This window comes from Tinamus guttatus, unplaced genomic scaffold (genome assembly GCF_059628265.1).
Source record: "Tinamus guttatus ecotype Peru unplaced genomic scaffold, ASM5962826v1 Tinamus_guttatus_pri_ptg000376l, whole genome shotgun sequence".
Lineage (NCBI taxonomy): Eukaryota > Metazoa > Chordata > Aves > Tinamiformes > Tinamidae > Tinamus > Tinamus guttatus.
Window position 1 is genome coordinate 2,179,599 of NW_028288910.1, and position 17,466 is coordinate 2,197,064.

The 17,466-nt window shown below is 43.2% G+C and overlaps 2 protein-coding genes across 2 annotated transcripts in view; one reads left to right on the forward strand and one right to left on the reverse strand.

The window, feature by feature from the left end:
* RNF13 (ring finger protein 13) overlaps nucleotides 1–10,658 on the reverse strand; it is a 28,166-nt gene extending 17,508 nt beyond the window's left edge. Inside the window, exons 1-4 of the mRNA XM_088530504.1 lie at nucleotides 10,624–10,658; nucleotides 4,392–4,514; nucleotides 2,284–2,364; nucleotides 214–339 (exon numbers count right to left, since the gene is read on the reverse strand). Of these exons, the coding sequence (XP_088386630.1) occupies nucleotides 214–339; nucleotides 2,284–2,364; nucleotides 4,392–4,505 (321 nt within the window). The 5' untranslated portion in view covers nucleotides 4,506–4,514; nucleotides 10,624–10,658. The remainder of the gene's footprint in view (nucleotides 1–213; nucleotides 340–2,283; nucleotides 2,365–4,391; nucleotides 4,515–10,623) is intronic.
* A 3,847-nt stretch (nucleotides 10,659–14,505) lies between these two features.
* Nucleotides 14,506–17,112, forward strand: COMMD2 (COMM domain containing 2). Its single transcript, XM_088530505.1, has 5 exons — nucleotides 14,506–14,572; nucleotides 14,683–14,760; nucleotides 14,912–14,994; nucleotides 16,188–16,361; nucleotides 16,881–17,112. Exons 1-5 carry the CDS (start codon nucleotides 14,506–14,508, stop codon nucleotides 17,076–17,078), a joined length of 600 nt encoding a protein of 199 aa, XP_088386631.1. The 3' UTR covers nucleotides 17,079–17,112.
* Nucleotides 17,113–17,466: the final 354 nt, after the last annotated feature.

A 17,466-nucleotide genomic window follows, 5' to 3' on the forward strand; every position in this document is an offset into this window, starting at 1 on the left:
AACTACAGCATCAGTCATCCTTATTTGCCACACATGCTGACTCAAACAGGTAACTCATACAACCTTGAACTAAATTGCATTACAAATAATGCTGCTTTATCTCCCTGCAGACAATAGATTTCTTTCTTCTCTTCAGAGTTTACTCTGACGTAAACTAAAGATATTTTCTGCGACACAGGTAAATTCTAAGACCTTCAGTTAAAACAAACTTACCTTTACATCAAAGTTGCACTCAAGCCTTCGAATTAACACAATAAAAGCACCAGACGAGTTGTCTTTCAATGGAGGTGGGGCTATAGGCTCACATGCATTCTCTGGCTTTGAGTTTATTAGAAACCCCTGAAAGAGTAACAGAATACAAACAGGTTTATTTCTTCTCAGCAAAACAAAGTATTGTCAGACAAATATAAAGAAAGAAATCTGTACATTTCCATACCCCCGTCAAACATATTCTTATCAACCTGACCTATGCCACCGCAAAATTTGTTACATCCCTATTTACATTGATCAGAATTTTTGTAAAGAAATAGAAATTTTACAAGAAAATACTTTTTTCCAGTTACATTTGAAGTTCATATCTCACCTTCCAGTACAGTCTAAAGAGTACCGCATATAGTACAATAATATGGTTTAATTGACTTTCCTAAAACATACCCAGAGTAATTAAGAAAGGATTAAACTGGACCAAGAAATACAAACTTAATACTTGGCAATTAAAAGGGAAAACAGAAGATAGATTTAAGTGTGAAATTGACTTTTAATGGTAAACTACCACACAAAATAGCTGATTTGATACAGTATGCAAAGACTACAAATCATAACACCTGCTCCAGTTTAAAGATTCACAGAAGAAAAATTCTTTGAACCTCAATCTTAAAACAACTTCTGGATTACTTTTAGCTGAGTACTCCACAATCAAACACATCTTGGACAAAAACTGTCCTAAACTGCTGCTTTAGCATCTGCTGAAGAATTCTAAAACTTCTCTATGAAGAAAAATGCTCCTCTGAATACTGAATGCCTCAACCCTCTGCTGTCTCCACAATGTTACTTTCATGTTGGCTACTCTGTGAATCTTTCTTCACTACTACTCTGCTTATAGAATAAACACTCTGTAAAGACTACAGATAAAAAAAAATCCCTTAAGTTACATGCTGAAAAAAATATCATGCATACTACACATCATAAATTACTGCAGCTATGAGGAGAAAAAGACCTTCCTCCTTCTTCTGGAACACATTTACTTCATTGTTCAAATTTCTAGATCGCCTCAACAGGTGATCTAGAACCACATAGACGCTCTGTTTCTATATGTGCATCCTGTACCCTGAAGTCTTATCACTTCAACCAGTGAAGGCAACCTGAATCTTTAATCTATTTTGCAATAAGTAAAATCTTAATGTCGGCAAAGAAAGAGAGCTTCAATATTACTTCTGTGACCAAAATTCATTATTTCTACATGGGTGACATCACCTTGGCTGAGAGTGCTGTCTAAAAGTTACAAAAAAGACTAGAATCAAAGCTCCTTATCCCTATTTTTGATGGAACAAATTGGCTCACTACTTGTCCTTCGGCAAATCACAATCTCCCCGTTTCTTCTCACTGGGGATGAAGAATTCTTCTCGAAGTTTCATTTGCCAAAGAATTCTTACAGAAAGTCTATAGCAATTTATTTCCCTATAAATTCTGGATATCCTTTGGGATAAGAATGACACTACACAGTCTAAGAGTGATCAGGCCTTGAACCTTCACAGCATTTTTGCATTTTTTACTCAGTGGCATTGCAGTATAAACAATGCTGCACAGCAAGATCTGGGGCCCAATAAGCTACAGACAGAATAAATAAAAAGTAGCTCCATGTGCTATTCACTGTCTCCATAAGTATGCAACTTGTAGCTGTTTCCCTGTACTGAAACTTGGACAACAGTCTACCTAAATATGTTCACAGCCTAGAATTCTTATAGAAATTAAAAGAGAAATTAAAGAGATGTACATCTCAGTCTCAAATAGTTACCCATAAATCGTTTAAACCAACAGTCTGACAAACAGCTTACTGCCCTCTGATTCCATGTAGCCATTTACAGAACACAAGAAGCACTTGAAGAAAAAATCCCCAAACTTCTTCCCCTGCTTATACTTGTTTTATATATATATATATATATGTGTGTGTGTGTGTGTGTGTGCGCGTGTGTGCGTGCATATATATATGTATATATATTTTATATTTTCAGGGTTGTTTGGGTATTTTTGCCTCCCCCCCCCCCCTTTTTTTTTTTTTATTACCTTCAGGCCTTCTGCTGGCAGCCTGTAGCCAAACCTAGCAGGTAGATCATCAAAGGTCTGGGTTCCATTTTCGAAGTTATACTAAGAGAAAAAGATTATAAAAAAGTTTAGGTTTGCAATAAGAGAGAAATACATAATTCTAAGAACAAATAAATAGTATCATGCACTTTTTAGACTAAAGCATTTATCAAGTGTAATAGCTCTTGCAATGCTAGTAAAATTATAAACTGCTTCTTCTACAGGTCTTCCATTCATATGCTACCCAGCAGTCTAAAAAAAAAAAGTTATTTATCAACTTATGCTTATGCTAAGTCTTTCTTTCTACTACTCGCATTTCAAGTATCACCACATTTACAGAAGAAAAGCAGCAAACTCCTCTGAAAATACTTAAGCAAAAAAAAAAAACACATACATATACATTTGCTTTAACTTATATACACTGAAAAGCAGCTTTTAAAAAATGGTTTGTTGATAGCAAAGAATAGCCTCCATGTTATCCTTCCTTAGTTACCCATTATCTATTCAGGATAGTAACTAACTCAAGTTAACCAGCTTTAGAGTTTTCTTTTATACCAGCTTCCATTTCAACATACAGGAATACTGTAAAGAACTTAAGTTTGTGGAAACCTTCTCTCCTTTTTCCTGATGTGATCTTTAACAGGCCTATGAGATGACTATCCAGTGGAGAATTCATGGAATAAAAACCGGATGCAAGATAAAACTTATTTTCATTTTATGTAAGAAAGTTAGCTTCCTGCAAAAGTTCCCGCAAAAGCCAATTAGATAATAATTAACTTGAATGCACATTATTGGCAGTTGCTGGTTAAAATAGATAGATTAGTGACTCGAACATTTCTTTACTGTATAATTCTACTGCCAAACACAATAACTAAAATATCACCTTTTATTTCGAAGTGCTAATGCCTTTCCTAATAACCAGACTTAGACATGGAACTCAAACTCTAATTCAAAGACTAATCCTTTTATGAGTAATCTTACTCTTCTGAAAGGAGTAAAATTTCAAAGGAGCTCCCTTCTGGCAGACTTTTTACAAAATTAGTAGTAAGGTGAGAATGGAGCAAACTTCAACAGAATGGGGTTTGTGTAATGCCTCTGCTTCCCACAACCTTTATCTGCTATTATCTGCTATTCAGAAGCACATAGCCCAGCTCTGTGCAAGTCAGCTGCCTTCCTTCACCCTCCTCATCTACCATTGTGCAAACACTGTTCTTGTATTTGTCATGTTGCTTTCCCTGGAGTCACCTACCTGGCCCCCTGCTAGGGATCAGTCACAAACCTGTATTTTTACTCATTATTAAAAAAAAAAAACAATCATGCTCCACACACAAAACTGAAACTTTTAAAAACATAAATCCCTGATTAAAAGCTGCAGTTGTATGAGAACAGAGAAGCATAAAAATATACCTAAATCAGTAGGGGGGGAAAGAGAATTTACTTTCTTGGAGAAAATGTAAAAATTTGCCTGAATTTCATTAACCCACAGAGACTTCCAAACCTATAAGGTGCCTAAATCCAAAGACTTTAGAGATAAAACTAAAATTTCAGAATTACTTTTTTTGTTGTTGCTAAGAATGTTTATTTTTAAAGTATGTCCCCTGAAAGCAGAAGTAAGCAAGGAAGGAAATTATTTTTTCATATAAAAAGAGGAAGCGTGGGCTTTGTGGGAGAAAGGGGAAAAAAATCAGTTTTACAGTAGAAAGCTGTAGAAAGTTTCCTTGTAAAATGATGATGACAATACACAATAATAAAACAATCTGCGTTGTTGCTTATTTTTTTAACTACAAAGACGATAAAGTAATAACAATCTTAAGATCCAAATAACATAATTCAGTACTCATCTACCCCACACTGTGACCAACTTTATGTATTTCTATTTGAACTATTTACTTCAAGAATTTTCTCTCACTCCTAAATTTATAGTGTTAACAACTTTCCTAGATATTACCATGAATAGTAGAGAATACACTATTACACTTTGTATATTTAATTATTTTTAGTAGCTGCAACTACTAGCATTAGTAGCATTATAAAAGCTAGTAGCATTATTAAAGATTCCATCCATGTGTAAAGAAAATACTTATACTTACTGCTAAAATATCTGCCTCCACAGGCAAAAGATTCAGGAAAGCGAATAACTGAACTGTCAAAATAGTGTATATCTGAGTTGCAGACAACATCAGCATTCCTATTGACAACAGCATATTTAATACCTGCAACAACAACAAGTGTTAAGACAGACAGCAAATATATTTCACTAGGCTCTATCATTCAACTAAAACTTATCTTTTGAAGAAGCGTGCAAAAAGATAACATTTAAAAAGATAATCTTTAATTTATGTAGTTATTTTGGAGGTGTAAGTACCTTTTGATAAAAGCATGAAACCCCCATGGGAACGCATGCATAACGCACAAAAATTACTAGAGCAGCACTTCAGAAAGATTTAGCCAACACATGCCTGTGCAAGCAGCATGTAGTTAGCATATAGAAATGCACATTTGCATTATGCACAGGCTAACCATCCTTAGACATCTGTAACTTTAATTTTCCCTTCTTGTAGCATAAATCCAAATCACTCAAATTCTTCACAAGGCTGGAACAATTCTACAATAAGCATTTATTCCAAAAATATATACCTAGAAAAGCAGTGTGATAGCAGCAGATAACAAATACTAACTATAAACTCCAGTGAAATCCACAAATATTCCTATATAACTTGTGACCTGGACAGCAAAGGCGAATTTAGCCCATTCAGCTTCCTGTAAAGTGTGTTCATTACTGTGTTTTTTTTTTTTTGGGAGACCTTTAAAAACAAGAATACAAGACACTCTCACATGTGTTTCATGAGTTCACAACATTAAAGGGAAGTTAATTTTACTTTGTCAAAAAGTTTCCATCAAAGCTGACAGGAAGCAACGAGTTTGTCTTTTGAAATAGAGGGGTCATCTTTCCTAACATAAACTAAAATTGATCTATTGTTAATGAGGGCAAAACAAAGTGAAGAGAAAAGGCGGAAGGAAGGAAGGAAAATAATCGCACTGTCTTTTGCCAGGCATTTTTTTTTCCATAAAAATATTAAAAAATACAAATTAAAGGCCTGAAAGCTTCCCTTATACAAGCAATCCTCGCATTCTCATGGAGGTCACAGAGTATCACAGTAGCCTCAAGTTCTGCATAAGCCGCACTGAAGAATTGTAAAACACATTAACTGCCACAGTAGGAAAACCTCATTACACAACCTTTCATATCAAGAACTGATCAATTTTACAACACCCACATCTTGCAGCCACAGAATTAGGTCTCCTGAAAACAACATAAATGTTAATGTTTGAATTTTGAACATTTCCAGAAAAGACAAAAATTAGCACTTAAAATATTAACCACTATTGCTCAGCTTGGAAAATCTGGATGTCATTTGAAATTGGCTATACATTAATTTCCATGGGTCTCTCTCAAAAAGTTATTTCTTCTGGCACCAACAAGAAATCCAATCTTATAAATAACATAGCATTTTAAAGTGAATCCTATTTATTTCCATTATTTGTAAAGGTTGTTCTATCACATCACAGAATTTTTTGACTACATGTGAATGATTTAGTTTCCTCCAGACTTTTTTTTTAGGGTATTCAAATTTATGCACTTATAACATGGAACAAGTGCACAAGTTTTACCAAGTACTACTTGTGCACATGACATTGCAGTTCCCAGCCTCCATTATACTGTTTACACGTAGTAATGGTCTGCCTGAAAAACATGAACCTGTTCAGTACCACGGGGCGCTAACTCAATGTGGGTCTCTCAGGCTGCAGTATAAATGCGAGACAGTGCACTCAAAAAAGGTAAAAATTCTGCTAGTTAAATCGCAAAGTAATGCATCCAAAAATGGCAAAGGGAAAAGTTTCAGCCTTCCATTTATATGAATTACATCTTTCAGTTGTATATCACACATATTGAATGAAGTAAAGTCTTGTGGAAGGAAAAAAAAGTATGATTTATTAGCCCCTACAACCATACATAATAAACAGGCAAAGAAAAATGGTACAAGTAGTCATAGAACTAGAATTTCCTCATTCCTGAGTCCTTGACTTTCAGTATAAATCGTATCTCTTAACTCTTTGTTTACAAGCTTCCTAATGTAGCTGAAAGGTTGAAAATTTCTTTATGCACTTTTATGCACTCTTTATGCATTTCTTTATGCACACTGCACAGTATGCAGAGACATGAGGGTTTGAGACTTAACCCTAATTTGCACTGCTGAGAAATGCTCCCGGGAAGTGCAGGCCCCGTTCAGGGACGGAGGGAGGAGCGAAGCGAGGAATGAAGCAAAGCTTCGAGCAGGGCTTTCCTCGTGCCCGTCCTGCCATCTCCCCCAGCCTGCGAGCCGCGTGTAGAGGCTGCTGTTCTGCCCGCTGCTCCGGAGGCAAACGCTGGACCGATGCCATGACAGAACAAACAAAAGCAACAGGCCACTTCTTTCTCTATCTCCTTACTTGCGTTGTGCTTTCAATTTTTCCCTTTCAGATGCCATGTTTTATCAACTTGCTTTGTTACAACAAGCTCAACATCAATGTACAATTTCACCAAAGCGCTAGTATAAGATGCTCTGCATCAATATTCTATGACTCACAAAAGTAACAGTTAACCTTCCTAAGCAGTTTATGAGCCTGTAAGAGCCTAACAACTTGAGATTTGATTTCCACATTTACATTATAAAATAGTAAGTTAAACTATCTCTTAACCTAGAGTATTTAGTAGCATCTCCTCCATCCGCAGGCCTTGAGAGGACAACAGCAGTTCATTTCCATAACTAACGCCCTTGCAGCCTGACTGCGCTCCAGGGAAGCGCAAGGGGACAGCAGCAAGCGCACAAACCTGCATGGGAGAGACTCGGTGGGACCTCGCAAGACAACCCAAATGGAAAACTGACCCATCTACGGGGTCAGTCTATTCTTAAGAAAGAATAAGAAAGACTCTACATGAAAGTTCTATCAAATAACCTCCAATGAAGTGAGGCAAAACATTTTAGTGGCTTAACTAGTATCTTTTGTTTGTCTTTGAGACCTGTCTTAACAGCAAATAACCTCCATAGAGTAATAAATTAATGCAGAAGTTCCCCAACTCAGCCACCCACAACAGCATTTAACCTACCGATTTGAGACCAAAGAGACAGGAACATACAGTCTGATCATCATTAATATCCCGAAAACCTGTAGCCCTAAGAATGACGTTGGGGAAAGCCACCATTAAGTAGAGCAGCAGAGAGAGCTTCCCCTGAGCTCTCACTTTCAACACTTCTCACTATAAAACGGCAACCTGAAGGCCAAGGCCAGGACCTTTGCCCTCCACTGCCAGCAGTTTAATTTTTGCACTGTTGCTACAATCATAATCCAGTCTTAAAACATCCACTGACTAGTCGTCTGCAGAGAAACTTTAGATTCTTTTGGGATTAGCTATAACATGATCATGTGCAAAAACTCTCTTAACAAAATACACATATTATGCATTTTATAAAAAAAATGCACCTAAATCTGGCTATAGAATCCCACATTCGAAGTTCCACCACATACAAAAGGGCCAAACAAGTAGGACACCGCTTATGTCACTGTACAAAACAAGCAGCAATTAAGCCCTACAGCCACCAGAAACATAACCAACGTCGCTACAGATTTCTAAAGGGACTACTTGTTCACAAACACATTCCAGTGTCTCTGGCAATTCTTGAGGCCTCATTGTAAGAATTTAACTGAAAATACGGGAAAGGAAAATAGGGGTAACACCCTTACACAAACAGCATCAAACAAACTGGATCCAATGCTGTAATAGTAACTATTAAAAAAAAAAAAAAAAAACACACACACACACAAAGATTTAAAGTATATTTTACACAGATCACCTGGATCTCCTCTATAACTGCCTTTAGCAGAATGCAAAGTACTTCACAATTAAACTTATTTAGGCTGTCCAAATTGTTTGTGTTCAAAACCCTCCCAGTTGAAGTTTCTCATTTAAATACTTCCATGTGAATTTATTTTTCCATCACGCTATAGGTATTTCATTCTGAAAAATCTCAATTTCTTTGACTCAACCACAAAAGCACAGATCACTTTACTCCATTCCCTTTCAGGATCAAGGGAAAACCTAAGAACACCTAACTTCTTTTCCTATTCTTTGCCTCTTACACAGAAAGCAGTCTGCCTGTTCTGAGCTCCTCAGCATCAGTTACAGCAAATATTACATGGTTAGGCTTAATTTCAACTGGCACTGATATGAAGATATTTAAAATTTAATACTATTGATAGGAGTCAATATTTTCCAAAAGCAGTTCTTGTGATTCTGACTTGGTTGTTTAGACATGTGATATTTGTGAAACTTTCAGCTAGTTAGCAGAACAGAAGAAATTACAGTAATGCAAACTCGTCTCAGATTAATTACGAAATCCATGAATTTTTATTTCTAAATCAGGCTATATCAGTTCCCCTCACCCATCTCCTCTAACAAATAGGGCTAAACAAGGGGGGCAAAGGGCAACCATTAAAAAAAACATATCATTCTTTAATATATCAGGAGAAAAAAAAATCTGAAAATCTCACAGTATTTTATCTGACAGTTAACACAGTACACATCTTACAACATGCAAAAAGCATTAAAATAATAATAAGTGCTCCAAGTTAGAAAACACCAGAATTCAGCAGTCCACAGAAACAACGTGCATATGTAATGGTGGGGTCTTCTCCATAAAATATTCACATACACTCAGACTATTTCGTGTCCAAGAAGGATTTGTTTGCATTTGAGGCAATACAATTCCTGAAACTGTGCCTCAACTGTAGGCTACAAACTGCTTCACTCAGGCAGGAGCATAGAACACAGAAATATGGTGGCATGTAATTAAAAACTATGTTTTAAGCCATCCAAAAAAAGAGTCAAGCTACAAGCTTAATTAATTGGGCATTTTACATCCAATTATCCTAACTCCATGCCATTGCCTTAAGTGAATTTGGGGTGGGGGTAGGCGGTGGAAAGCACTTCTTTTTCTTCACATTTTTCATTCTGGAGTTGAGAACACAAATGAGTCTCAGGGAGACACCTCGCAGTCATGGGACTGATGGGGATCATCAGTTCAGAAGCGGGCAGGAGAAAGTGTGAGATGTGCTGTAGCAGAGCATCTGAAATAGCAGTCAGACAACCACAAAACAAAGGCACTAACCTACAATACAGTAAGTGTTTCCCATAAAGATAAGGAGGCAGTAGCATTGCTGTACGTACCAAGTGCCTTTCTAATGACACTTTGAAGAACAGCATTATGACCTTTCTCATATCAAGACTAGGACAGCTAAATAAACCAGACATAAGAACTATCAATTCATATCATAGATATAGCTATTATCTTGTTATCTGCTGTACCAGATAACAACAACTCTTTCCCTACCTTCTAATAAGCAGATCATATGAGTTAATAAAAGGATACAAAACACATAGTGTTTTAAACATAAGTTCAGTGGCTAACAGACCACAATATTCTATATGGGGAAAGAAGGTTGTTCCAGAGCCCCTGAATGTTATCAAAAATACTAGTTTCATTTCCACCTGCACGAAAAGAGCCTTGGGAAAAAGCTGAGGACAGCCCGGAAAGACGCGGTGGTTTGGGAAACAGGAGTGACAGAACGGGCAGCGCCGCTGGCAGCTGTCCCCGAGCAGGCTCCATGGGGTACACACACACACACACACACACACACACACACACACACACACACAAGCTCTCCGAAGGTTACAGCTCTGCGAGCTCAACACAAACACGGCAGAGGGCAATGCCTTATCCCACAGCTCCAGCGCCCTCAGGGAGGCGGGTGTCCTCCTCGCCCCCACCACTGGCCAATGAGCCCCATTTCCGCGTTCACATGCAGGAGACCCAAACCCTACGGCCGTGCCGAGCGGGACCAGCGCTCCCGCACGCTCCGGACGACCCCGGGAAGCCCTTGGGCAGTCGCGGCGCCGCCGCCCGCGCGCGACTCCCGCGGCTGCGGGCGCCATCACGGGTTCCCGGGCGCCTCCCGCGGCCGCGGCGCTCCGGCCTCCTGCCGCGACCCTGTTGGCGGGGCCCGGGCGGAGCGCGGACCGGCGCAGGGGGCACCGCCACCCCCGGCCCTCCCGCTCGGCCTCTCGCACGGCGAGGCCGTCGCCGGGCGCTGCCAACGGCCGCGGCGCTGCGCGCGCACCGCCCCCCCAGCCGCCGGCCGGGCAGGCCGCGCAGTAAGGCCAGGGTCGCGCCCGAGCTCCCCGCGGCGGCGCGAGAGGCGCGGAGCGGCCGCGGCCCCACTCACCGGCGGCCGGGCCGGGGCGGCCTGGCGGGCGCGAGAGGAGGCGGCGGCGCCTAGGCCGACTCCATGACGGGCGCCCGCCCCGCACGCAGCGCCGCGCTGCGCCTGCGCGCCGCGCCCGCCGCCCCGCCCTCCGCGCAAGGGGGCGGAGCTGCCGGCTGCGGCGCAGCCCATTGGCTGTCCGCGCTGTCACTCGGCGGATGCCCCGCCCGCGGGCGCGGGGACCGTGAGGCGGCCCCGGGGCGGCCGCAGCCCGGGGGGAAGCGGTAGCGCGGACGGACGGGCGGACGGGCGGACGGACGGGGGCTGCCGTTCACCGCAGCAGCGGGAGGGCGGGCGGCGGCTCCTGCTGCCCGCCCCGGCCTGGCCCGGCCATCGCCGTCGTTGCAGGGGAGCGCGAACCCTGCGCTCGAGGCGGAGAGCGCCTCTGTGCAAACCGGTTTGTTTTTCTTGAAACGCGCACGATCAGCTAAAATCGCCTCGCAGCGCTGCGCCGGCGGGAGGCTCCGCTGCGGGTTTGCGCGCAGGGCCGGTCGCCGCTCCCTGGCCGCTGCTCGGGCCCTCCCTGCGCGCTCCCCATTTCTCGGCACCCCTGCAATGACCTCCTGGCTCAAAGCAGACAAGCTGCGCTTCCCCGCCACCTTATCCGTGTACTATCTCCTCTATGCTCCTTTACCTTCTTCTCCCATCATTTTATGCCTATTTCAAACTTGCAATCCTTTCATTCACTTAAAACTTATATTTTGTAATCACCTTTTATGTTGTGGTTTCATGGTCTGTTGCTGCACTATGTTCCTGAAATACACATGTCCCTATACATGCATGTCTCTGAGACCGGTTTCTTCAAGATAAGTCAAAGGGTCTCTAATTTCTGATTTAAGTAAATTATCAGCCGTAATAGAGCTTGTCTGAAATGCAAGGATAAGGATATATAAGGATTAAATATAAGGTATCCTTTCTGGAATTCACTACTGCACTATTTTCTGGAAGAAAAATGTCTACTAAAACTTTTCATTATATAATGTGTGTATTGTTTAGGAAGATAATCAGTTATACCTGTGGCTTTCTTGAAAATTCATTTAGCTAAATGAAAACTCTTAGAAGATTAGTTGGTCAATAAGCCTGATGGTAGCAGGCAGGGCAGATCTGTTCTCTACCAGTGCATGCGTTAGGATTTTTTTCAAAGTACAATCAAGGGATTTATGGTCATAAACTGCAAAACCAGACTGTTGGCCAAGAACAGAGTAGACAGAATTAATTTATTTTCTTGAGATCTTAACCTTTATTGGACAGAAGATTTCAGTTTCCTGCAGAAAACTTAATACTGATTCACCAACCTTGAAGATTTGTAGAGATTCCTTGCGTAGCTTGATTACCACAGGAAATGGAGATCCGAAGCAACGCAGCTTTTATCCTAGTTCCGTGCAAGTACAACTCTCTGTGAAACTTTTTCCACACTCCCACCCATTTTTAAATGCTAGCTCCAGTCTTTCAAGGTAGCTTACAGTTGACTGTTGATTTCAAATTACAAAAATCCATGAGTCCCATTGCAATTCAGAAATGATCTGTCAGTATTCAGTCCCCTTCAGGCTGGAAATAACAAACAAAATAGAGAGCAAATATGATGTAGCAGTAATTGCAAAGAACAGTAATAAATCAGCAAAGTGAACCAGGCTACCAAGAGCACCAACATTTTGTCTTTAATAGAAGGGATTACGTTACACAGTTGCTTTTTCTAGTGCTTTGTTGACAAGTGTGCAACAGGCCCACGATTACGTGTGCTTGATCATGCGTCTGAGACCTGCGTCTCCTTAGAAGTAAGGTTGGTTTTGGCAGGAAAATGCATTTCTGCTTTGACATAAACTGACCAGTTCTGACACCTGTATCTCGCGCTTTGCCTGTGTATTACACAGTGGATGGAGTAAGAGAGGAGCAGCAACCTGCGGAAAGCCCACAGCGGCCACTGGGAATGCTCGCACCGACTTGGATACCCCCAGACAACCCAACACGGGGCAACACGCAGCGCGGGTCCTTCTGCGGACGCTGCAGTGCTTACGGGAGGCTCGTAAGGCTTTTTACGTGTTTGTGTCTTCTCTAAAGTTAAGCTAAGTGTATAAAGGTTGTGGAGAGACCATAACCGAGATTCAGAGAGACATTCTCCAGGGCCAAAAGGTAATTTAATCATATTAAACAAGGGAATGTTCATGTCCTAAATGTAAGCTCAAATACCTTGGAATTTTGGAGGGCTTTTTAATATTGTTGTATGTAATTAGCTGTAAACGGATCTAAGGATTATTTTCTTATTAAATAAAATGTAGTTTGTGGATGAATGTAGCAAATGAATAATTATCTAAATGTTTATTTGTGCAGAGACTGAGTTTGTGTATCATTTACGAATTGGGTCCCAGTGCTTTGGTGCAGAGCACCTAAGATTAGTCAGTTTGTACCAAGCAGAAGGAGCGCAAAGAGGGCGCAAAACTTCCCATCTGGGAAATTCTTTTCTGCTTTGATCATCCGTCAGTGTCACACAGGGCAAAACAACAGTGAATTTGGCTCCAACCCCGCCAAATTAAGCAATGGCAAGACTATAAATAACTCTGAAATGCCTGGGATGTTACAAACATGTAACAAATGAGTGGTATTTAGTTCCTAGATGTATATTCACAATTATTGAGGCACTTAAAATACCCATTATACTACAAAATGAATGTGCTCTGGAAGGCAATGGACTATGAACTGTTTGCAGAACTGCTCCAAGTAGTTTAAGAACTCTGTTAACAGTGTTTGTACACTGATTTAGCAAGCAAAATAGCCCAGATGAAGGGATCCGTAACTTCATTGTGTTTAATGTGGACAACTGCTGGAGGGTCCCAGATTTCTATCTGGAAAACAAACTCTTGAAATCCAAAGACTAGAACCTAAAATCCGCAATGCTTATGGAGCACCAAAACCTGCTTGAATTTCTGAGGATGGCTGAGAACTGACATCACCTTCTCACTGATGCACAATAATTAACTGCACTTGTTTTTCTATGATTTTAATAGGTAATGCAAAGTAATCCAAAGAGCAAGTGCTGGATTTAGTGTCTCAGTCTTTGACATCTTTGCTTATGTTATTGGATTCACTCCTGGAAATCAGTGGAACTAAGGAAAACTTTAAGAATGAAACTAACATATTTCATGGTCTGTCGTGATAGATGTTCTTGGTACTGAGGTACGCTATCACATTTTTTTTTAAAGCTCTTGGATCATTAATTCCTGCTGGTTGGCAGTTCCTGTCAATAACTTCCCTGTGCATCCTTCGGTATTTCCGCTGACTGCGGCGCCGCGCTGCGCACGGAGGTGTCGGAGCAAGGGGGATTTCGCACGCTGCGCTCCGGGAGCCAGAGCGGACACTGCAGCGGAGCAGCAGGACGGGGAGGGAGCTCTGCGGTGAAAACAGCCCTGGAAAAACCCGGCTGTCCCGCGCCGGCGGGCAGGCGGCCCCGGCCCGGCAGCCGCTTCCAGCCCTGCTCTCTGCAGGGATAAACGCGACCTTCATTTCTAAGTCCTTTCCTGAAACACAGAGCAGCAAAGGGCACCTGCCTGCGACTGCCCTGTGTTCTGCTGCACCACGAGCCTGCCGGGAATTCCTGCCGGGAATTCCTGCCGGGAATTCCGCTGCGCGCGGCTCAGGCCGAGCTGCGAGCAGCACCAGGAGCGCAAACAGCGCACGGAGACACGGAGCGCCCCGCGCGGAGCCGCGCGCCGAGGAGGCCCCGCCCGCGCCGCGCCGTGGAGCCCCGCGGCGCCCCCTGGCGGCGCCCCCGGCCGCGCTCCCCGGACGCGGCCCCGCCGCGGGCGCCGCCCCTTCCTGCGGCGCGGGGCGGGCGGGGCCGGGGCCGCGATGCTGCTGGTGCTGTCGGAGGAGCAGCGGGCGCACCTGGGCTGCCTGCCCAGCCTGGGCGCCGCAGGTGCGGCCGCGCGGAGGGAGCGGGGCCGGGGCCGGGGCCGGGGCCGGGGCCGGGGCGCGGGCGGCCGCGCTCCTGCGGCGCCCGCAGCGGAGCCGCCTCTCTCGTTTCAGGCGCGGGCGAGCTGGGGCGGCTGGCGCTGGAGCTGCTGCGGCGCGGGGGCGCCCCGCGCGCCCTGGAGGCCGCCGCCAGTAAGAGCCGCGCTGCGGGACGCGCTGCGGGGCGCGGGGGGCAGCGGGCGGGACGCGCTGCGGGGCGCAGCGGGCGGGAGGCGGCGCGGGACGCGCTGCGGGGCGCGGGCGGCTCTGCCCGCGGCTCAGGGGCCCCGCGCTTCCTTCGAAGGGAACCTGGACGTGGGCGCCGAGGCCCTGCAGCGCGGCGTGGACGGGCTCAGCTACCTCCTGGCCGAGAGCTCCAAGCTCATGGTGAGGGCTGCGCTCGGGGAGACCCAGAGTCCTGACGAGACAGATTCTCTCCTTTAAAAATAACAGTCTTAAAAAGGAAGTGATGTGTGCCCCTGGCGGAGTGCTCTTTGCACATCCGCATGCGTGATTTGGCTCGTCTGCAATTTGCATTGAGTGTCTTTGGAGCCAAGACCTGACTGTTTCAACACTAAAAACGGGAGCGTGGAGCAGGTAACGGGAGGGCTCCGCAGTGCGCGGGAGGCCGCGCCGCGCGCAGGGCAGGAGACGCCGCAGCTCTGCGGGGCCGCGCGCCGCCCCGCGCCGGGCGCTGCTGCTGCCTCGCTGGGAGCTCCCGGCCCCTGCCCGCTGCGTTGGGCTGCGCGTGAGCAAATACTGCAAGAATAACGTAGGACAATATCTGCTTCCATTGGAAAAACTGCTCACCGTTCACACTGAAGAACTTTTGACATTGAAAGGGTGGGAAACAGATGCAGAGAAATGATTCCAGTTTAGCTCCAAGCAGGCATTGGCTGTGCTGAAGAGCTGATAGGAACAAAAATGAAAAAGTGCAGAATTTTCTATTGAAGTAAGGTGGTTTGAAGGACAGGTAAGTTATTACAGCCTTATCACAGAATATAGGTGATCATGGAATGTGTTTCCTGTATGGAAAATACGCACTCCTTTGCAGGTATGTAACTTTCACCATTCAGTAAATAACCAAACTTCCCCATTTCAGCACAAAGGCTTCGACCTAGGGCATAGCCTTCTGGGGGTCAGTCTGGTTAATAACCCTGAGCTTCAGAGCTTTACACGCTGTCTGCTTAGAGCTGTCGTTAATCAGCTCATTTCAGAGATTTTATAGCTTTAGTATCAATATTAAATCAATGCCATCGATAAACTGGCTATCTAGAAACATATTTCAAAAGCTTAGAGCATTTTTTTCTGTTGTGTCTTGTTCTTTGTTATGAAGGATCAGACATGAATATGTTGAACCTTTTTTAAACATTTAAAACCTGTTTCCAAAGTTTGTTCAAATTAACAGTAATGACTCAACATATATAAATCACTTGCAATGTGGGTGATTTGTTTTGTCCTAGCTGTGATTTCTGCAGGAAAATAATTGTGCCATACCACACTAATGGTGTTTACTGAGCTTTACTTGTTTCTCAGCAAATGATGAATATTGCTAAAGGTTGCACCTTGTTGATTTCCAGATCTCTGAGACAGACTTCCAGGATTCTGTCCATGTTCTGGGATTCTCGGATGAACTGAACAAATTATTGCTCCAGCTTTACCTTGACAACAGGAAGGAGATCAGGAGTGTTCTTAGTGAGCTGGCACCAAGGCTTCCCAGTTACCACAATCTTGAATGGAGGTTAGATGTGCAGGTAATCTCTTTTGTTTACTACTTTTTAACTATTCTGCATTTTACTTGATTTCAACACTGCAAGCAGTTGTGAACAAATCAATGTGATTTGTATTATTCCAAAGTAATTGAGGCACCAGGGTGTTTTTTGTAATATTGACATAATTTTGTTATTGCACAGAAGATAACTAACCTTAAGCTGGACAGGATACATAAAGCAAAAAATGACTTGCATCATTATGAAAACTACGCTCATAGCTCCATTGGTACTTTAAGAATGGTAGAGTATACTAAAAAGATTGTCTTGCATGTCCACTAACTTTCACAAAAGTGAAATCTGAAAGTGTTATTTAGAGTGAACAAATACTACCTAATGATAAAGCTAAATAACAGACAATGCATATCTTTATTTGTGAATTAAAAGGATATTTAAGCAGTCCTGCAGGCAGGTCCTGTAACCCACCTGAACTGCAAATGTGAAAGTTGTCAACTTTCTTGTCTTTGTTTCCTTTTCCCATCCTGCCTGAACTCCCTTGGACAGCTTGCAAGCAGGAGCTTGCGGCAGCAGATTAAGCCTTTTGTGACTCTGAAGCTGCACCTCAGTGAGAGCGGGGACCAGACTGCCCAAGTGCTGCAGACCGACCCTTCTACCCTCCTTCACCTCATTCGGCAGCTGGAACAAGCCTTGGGGGAAATGAAAAGCAACCACTGCAGGAGAATAGTGCGCAACATGAAGTAGCACTGACTCATGGCTGCTGTCTCGTGAGGCAGTTTGTGAAATGACCGAAACGACATTTGGAGGAAAATAAACGTCTGAATCAGATGAAAAACTTTCCTATGCCAGGAGTTTGAGCCAGTAATTATAAGCTGAGCGTCCTCAGCTGCTAACTTTACACAGCTGCCTGATATGAGATCGGTAATTAGTTTTACTTTACCTGCACATATAGTTCAGCATGCAATATTTAGTGTTTTTTTAGCTCTAAATTAGTATACTTAAAGAACTTTCCTACATTAAGTAGAGCTGATTAAATACTGTATAAAGCCACACATTTATTATGTTTATCAAGCAAACTTTTTTTCTTGGTTTTGGTTCTGTTTTGAAATAAAATAAACATGAACTGGATAGA

Coding starts and splice junctions, on each gene's coding strand:
- COMMD2 (XM_088530505.1), top strand. CDS start 14,506: ATGCTGCTGGTGCTGTCGGAGGAGCAGCGGGCGCACCTGGGCTGCCTG. Junction 14,573..14,682: donor GCCCAGCCTGGGCGCCGCAG/GTGCGGCCGCGC, acceptor CTCTCGTTTCAG/GCGCGGGCGAGCTGGGGCGG. Junction 14,761..14,911: donor CGCCCTGGAGGCCGCCGCCA/GTAAGAGCCGCG, acceptor CTTCCTTCGAAG/GGAACCTGGACGTGGGCGCC.